We start from the raw sequence: 6209 nt of genomic DNA on the forward strand, positions 1-6209 counted from the left end.
TAATTACCCCTGAGGATGAAAATAGGTTTCATGACTCATAAGCACCAATACAACACTTGGCAGCAGATGAAAATGCACGGACACATTTGCAGGAAGCTGACACGCATATCTATTTATATGTGGGGAGATTCTTAAAGAGGTGAGACAGGCACCTCCCATGTACCAGGATTAAGAGGCTGCAGCAGATCCATCAATTGCCAGTATCCACACCCCCAACACACACACACACACACACACACACACAATCATGGTCTCCACTACTTCAGTGATGGTGGTGGCTAAGCAGGAACAGAAACTAAAAGGGTGTTATTAACAGCGAGTCCCAACACCAACCCAACCTCCACCCGGTGTTCTGGGCTAACCAGTGATTTGCTTTTCCCCAAACATGCCTGCACCCATACCCACCTCCCTACCCTCCTGCTCCTGCGCCCTCTTTGATGGGACTGGGGTGAGGCACCAAGTCTCTCCCCTTATTCGCTTATTCCTCACTTTGATGGGGACTGTCCTGGCCCAGCATGCCCCCCCACCCCGGGAGTCCAGGTGTGACCAGGAATGAATTTCAGATAGGTTTTGTTTTGCTACCCCTCTCCTGTTTTCTACTCTGTTCCATTTGCCTCCCACAAAGTACAAGGTCCAAGCCAGGTTTGTTTGCCTTGCCCTAGCTCTGGGAGAGCTCCAGGCTGGTCTCAGCCAAGGGGGCTCAGAGCTCTAAAGGACATTCCAGTCCTGGTCCGCTTCCCTAACCCTCTGTACCTCACAAATGCCGCCCGAAAGTTGATGAGACGAATACTTGAATTTCTTCACCAGTGGGAATGGGTTTCATTTGGTGTCATAAGTGACCTTTGCCTCGGGAACTGGGTTTGGCTTTTTTCTCTTCCCCCTTTCCCCACAAACATCTTCCGACCGGCGAAGTGTCCTGCCTTTAGAAATACTTATCATAAAGGGGCGGGGGGAGAAAATGAGTGATGAACAAGGTGGCACTGCTTTTCCAATGCATTAGCTGGAAGCTGCTGGCAACTCTCCTGGCCCTCCTGGAAACATACATTTGTTCCCGTGGTGCCCACACCCCGGCTGCCTCCACTGACGGCTCCCAGCTCTGCGGCATTTTTGCCTTATCTGTGCAGTAAGCGTGGTTTCTGCCACATCTAAGAGGCAAAGCATCCTAGTTTTTTTGTGGTTGTTGTTTTGTTTTTCCCACTTGCACAAGTCACAGTTGCACTGGGGATCAGCACACACTTCAGGCCACAGGGCGGGTTCCTGACAATGCCATTTGCAGCTGGGGCGCTCATCGGGGAAAATAGAGATGCAGAAGAGTAAACAGAAATTGCTTAGTCAGCAACTGTCCCGCCCCCAAGAGGTGAATGTAAATAGCCTGGTGGGGGGGGAGGGGAGGGCAGTCCGCCAGCACAGGTCCTTCCCACAGATGCCACCCCCTTGAAGGCTTTGCAGCAGCACCAGCATTTATGTTGTATGTTGGTCGGGAAGGTGTCCCCTATGTTGGAACTATGTGGCCTCAGCTCTAGAAAAACACACTTGCTGACTCGGGTCAGAATTAATATCAATTGAATTTATTACAAGTTACTAAGCTCCAAGGCACATTACAGTGTTCTGTTAACTACAGAAATGTATAAAGGACAAACAGAGCAGATTCCCCATGTCTAGCATTTCGCTCTACTGTTCAAAAGCATCCGTGCATCAATAAAGCAAAAACAAAACAACACGTGAAGATCCAACACATTCAGGTCAGTAGAAACAAACCAAAACATTTTCCCTCACAAACTTGCAACAAAAAACACCCCACCCCACCCCCGACACCCCCCCTTGCCATTTTGCAAACAAAACAGAAAAACAAAAAACAAAACAGAACAAAATGGAACAAAATAAAGTGAAGACTTCAACTCTTGGGGCTGTTTAGAAAGAAGCTTTCACCATTTTATAGCATCTTTTTTTTTTTTTAGGCAGCAACACTGGCCTTGGCAAAAAAAAAAAAAAAGTCATTTTCTTTTGTGTTTTTTTTTTTTCCTTTCAGAGAGTGCATAACATTTACAAAAATACACACCAGCAGCAGTCGTTGCTAAGGGCTATTAATTCTGTACCTAGGCAAACACTCTGCCACCAAATAAATGCTAACGAAATGATGCAAATGACCCAACCAATATTATACTGCTTAACACAAACCAGCTTATCCTTCAAATGAAGAAGTTACATACCTTTTGTTTCAAAATATAGAAACATACGACGAAAATAATGTCTATACATAAGACTAACTTTTTGCAGTTTGTTATATTCACAATTCTACATCTTGGGGGTGAGGGAAGGGAGGGTCGCTGCGGGTGGGGGAGGGGCCCTCTGGATCGGAGAGGAGCTGGTCAGGGGCAGAGGAGGTGGCGGTCTTGTGGTTCAAGGGTCTCTCTCCTTTTTCACTTTAACATCTCCAGCTAAGATCGTTGCGATTTCGCCCTGCATGAAGGCCCAAGGTACATTCGACCCAACCAGGGGGCATTTCTCTCCGCTGGGGCAGTACACCTCGCCGGTGGCCCCCTGGGCCTTGATACTCTCTCTAGAGCAAGGGAAACAGAATTTGTGGCTGGGGACGGATGGGCACTGAACGAAATGCGTGTCCTCCAAACGTTCGTGGCAAATGGTACAGCAGAGGGGCCCGCTGTTGGCCATGGGGGAATCCGGAATGTTTTGGGGGTGCACTTGGTCCATGCCCGGGTGGGTGCTAGGCGGCGGGGGCGCCACCTGTAAATTCAGGTCCCCGTTCCGTGATGCCAAGCGGCGCTGCCCGGGGACGGAGGCCGGCGACACCGGGCTGCTGCTGTTGCGCCTCGCGGACGCAGTGGTGGAGTGCACGGAACTGCCGTCCTTGGGCGAGTGCGCCGTGCCCAGAGTGTCCGCCACCGACATGAGGGCGGCCATGGGGGACGGGCCGTTCTGAGGGGCTGACTCGGGCGGCGTGGTCCGGTTGGAATGCGGTCCCAGGGGCGGAGGCGGTGGGGGCGGACCCCCGGCGGCATGGCCCGGCGCCGCAAAGCCCCCGGCCGACATGGTGAGCTTTAGTGCCTCGCTCTGGTTCGCCATCCACTGCTGCCTCTGCTGCTCCTCGCCCAGTTTTAGGGCGCCCTCGGCGGAGTCCGGGGGCTCGGGGGACGCCTTCCTCTTGCGAAGGCTGGCGGCTGTGCCCCGGCCCGAAGGGGTGGCGGGCGGCAGGGCCCCGGTGCCCGGGGGCGCGCTGGGGGCGCGGCTCAGACTCACCAGCGCCGTGGGCAGCATGGGGCAGCTGGCGTCCAGGTAGGGCTGGGGCAGCATGTCGGCGCCGGGCACGCCCTCCTTGAAGAAGCGCACGGCCTCAGGCAGCAGGTCTCCGAGTAGGCGCCAGTCCCCAGAGCCGTGCTTCTTCTCGTACTCCAGGTACTTGAAGCCGGAGGAGAGACCCCGGCCGAAGTCCTTCATACAGTCCTGGTACATCTGCTTGGCCACACCAGATGCGCTGGAGTACACGTTGCCTGAGCCCGTGGGGTACTCAATGAACAGCTTCAACTCGTAGTCCATGCCGGGCTTGGAGACAGCATCGAAGGCGAAGACGCGGCCCAGCAGCGAGTGGTCCTTCTTGAAACGCACCTCGTAGGGCGTGCAGCCGGCCAGCGTGAGCAGCGTGTCGCGGACCATCTTGGGCTTGTTGGCCCACTCCTCCGCGCGGTTGCGCAGGCTCTCGCTCAGCTCGGCCAGGGCCTCGGCGTTCCGCTGCTTCTCCTTCAGCTCGCGCTCCTGGTCTGTGCTCGAGACCGAGCCGGGCCTTTTGCCGCCAGCACCCACACCCACCTCCGCCACTGACGACGAGGTCGAAGACGACGCCGAGGACGACGCGGTTGATACGCCCGGGGCGCCCCCAAGACAAGCGGGGCCCCCGGGCGCCCCTGGGGGCGCGGGCGTCGGGGGCCCACGGCTGCCCAGGCCGTGGGGCGGCGGTGGGGGCAGCACGGCGGCACTGGCCGGGCCGTTAAGTAGCGTCTGCGGCAGCAGGTTGGGGGGCACCGTGAGCTGGGGGCCTCCACCACCCCCCGGGTTGGGCAGCCCCGTCACCAGGCCACTGTGCGTCCCGCGCCGAGACGCCACCGACGCCGCGGCCGAAGAGGAGTTGGGGCTCTGGCGGTTCAGCTCCGGGGGTCCCTCCTCCGGTGTCGGCTTGGGGAAGCCATTGGGGCCCCCCAGGCCGTTGGGCAGCCGCGCCGCGTGGCTGCTGCTTCCCAGGCTCACCGGCGGTGGCGGGTACTCGAAGCGGCTGCGCTGCTCCACCGCGGCGGCGGCGGCGGCTGCGGCGGCGGCGGCCGCGCTCAGGCCATAGCGCTCCAGGCCGGACGGGGCCGCCAGCACAGCGGGCTTGCTGGAGCCATCGACGTGGTTGAGCTGCTGCTGTTGCTGCTGCTGCTGTTGCTGCTGCTGCTGCTGCTGCTGCTGTTGCTGCTGCTGTGCGGCGGCGGCGGCGGCCGCTGCAGCCGCCGCCGCCTCCTTAGCGGACAGGGCCACCGTCTTGACCCCGACGGGCGGCGGCGGCCCGGGGGAGCGGCCGTCCTGAAAGCAGCCGTGCGCCCGCTTCAGCTGGCGCGCCGTCTCGATCACGAACTCGATGCGATCGGCGCCCTCGTAGTTGACGCAACCGCGGCATACGGGTTCCGAGAAGTCCCAGATCATGGCCCAGGGCATGCGGGGCAGGTCGCACAGGTAGCAAGACTGTCTCCGGGACGAGGACACCTGCGCCGCCGACATGATGCCGGCCCTGGGGAAGGAAGGCCCCCGCCCAGGCTGTCTCCGCCGCGCCTTCTCCTCCGGGAGGACCGGCCGGCTGGGGAGGGAGTCCGGCTGCGGGGGAGGAAGGGGGGGCGAGAAAGTTCTGCCCCAGGGGCTGGAGGGAGCGCGAATCTCCACCGCCCGGCGCAGCGCCTCTCCGCGGGGGCTCCACCGCCGGGGCGGCAGACGAGTTCAGCCCGCTCCTCGCCCCCACCTCCTACTGCGGCTGTGTCGTCGGGAGGGGAGCTCAGGCGCCTTCTTCCTGGTGCCGCGGACCCGGGCTGGAAGCTCCGGGCCCGAGGGGAGGGGGCGAGGGTGCCGGGTGCTGGCCGCCGTTGGCTCTTGGCCCCCTCCCCGGAGTGGCTGGTGCTTGGAAGCTCGAAAGGGGCTGTTTCTTCCTCTCCCCTGGGGGCCCCCCTACGAGCTGCGTCCTCTCCCCGCCAGGCTCCCTGGGGCGAAGGCTAGAGGGTTCAGTGCCACCCGGTGCCCGGGTCCAATCTTGCTGAAGTCGCCGCTTCCCCGGAGGGCCGGGGGTTGGGAGGGGGTGGCAGCCGAGAGGAGCTTCTCCCCTCCGCAGCGTCGGCCGTTCCGCTGGCGGCGGCTGGGCTTGCACGGCCGGAGGGAGCCGCCGCGGCCACTGCTTCCAGGACGCACGAGAGCAGAGGAGAGGAGCGCACGCACGCAGGCTCCGGCCGCCCCCAGGCCCGGCCGGCGCCCGGGCCGCCACGGCTGGCGGCGCTCACGTTGGCTGCAGGGCGCTCGCGCGGCGCCTCGGCCCGGGTCGCATCCCTTCCCGCTCGCACTCGCCCGGAATGTGGGGTTGTGATTGTTACTCTACGTTCCGGAGGCGCGTCTCGGCGCTCCCGCTCGCGCTGCGGCTCGCGCTGTCCCCGGCTTGGCCGCGCGGGATGCCGCCCGGGCGGAGCGCTGACGTCACCGCCATGCTCTGCACCAGTTCTCCCCCCTCCCTCCCCTTTACACTTCCTCTGTCTGTGGAGCCCACTTGTTGCTTGGGAAATGCGCATGCGCGGCAGGACGCCCAGATTCCTCCCAGTCGGCCCCGCCCCCGCGCCGCCGCCTTCCCCTCCCCCCCACCGTGTGTGTACAACAGCTGAGGCCCTGCGAGCTAATGCTGGACGTCCTGGGCTGGGGGGTGGAAATTAAACAGACGATGACCTTTCCTTTCCCCGCCCGGCTTTCCCAAGTAAAAACGCATTTAAAAACCACAAGCGTCATTTCCGATCCCGCTCCCCACCCCACCCCGAGCAGTGCATTTAAATGCCCAGTTTCAAGATTTTCCTTGCGAATTTCTTACAGGGTATTACTCATTTCGTCTGTAATCAACACCCCCCCCCCCCCCGGTATGGATGTTGCATCCATTGCTACCACTGATGCCAAAGCACCTGCAAAATTAGCTG

At 60.7% G+C, this 6209-nt stretch overlaps 1 protein-coding gene across 1 annotated transcript; it reads right to left on the bottom strand.

Annotated features, from left to right (window-relative positions):
- Window positions 1-1546: 1546 nt before the first annotated feature.
- On the bottom strand, window positions 1547-5778 carry IRF2BPL (interferon regulatory factor 2 binding protein like). The gene has a single exon (XM_045901293.3). It carries the CDS (start codon window positions 4768-4770, stop codon window positions 2401-2403), a length of 2370 nt encoding a protein of 789 aa, XP_045757249.1. The 5' UTR covers window positions 4771-5778; the 3' UTR covers window positions 1547-2400.
- Window positions 5779-6209: the final 431 nt, after the last annotated feature.

The sequence above is a fragment of the Mirounga angustirostris genome, unplaced genomic scaffold, assembly GCF_029215605.1.
Source record: "Mirounga angustirostris isolate CCGP_5_RB_7025 unplaced genomic scaffold, mMirAng1.0.hap1 SCAF_9, whole genome shotgun sequence".
In the NCBI taxonomy this organism is placed as follows: Eukaryota; Metazoa; Chordata; class Mammalia; order Carnivora; family Phocidae; genus Mirounga; species Mirounga angustirostris.

Bases quoted from the DNA above. Each gene is read 5' to 3' on its own strand.
- IRF2BPL (XM_045901293.3), bottom strand. From the start codon at position 4,770: ATGTCGGCGGCGCAGGTGTCCTCGTCCCGGAGACAGTCTTGCTACCTG.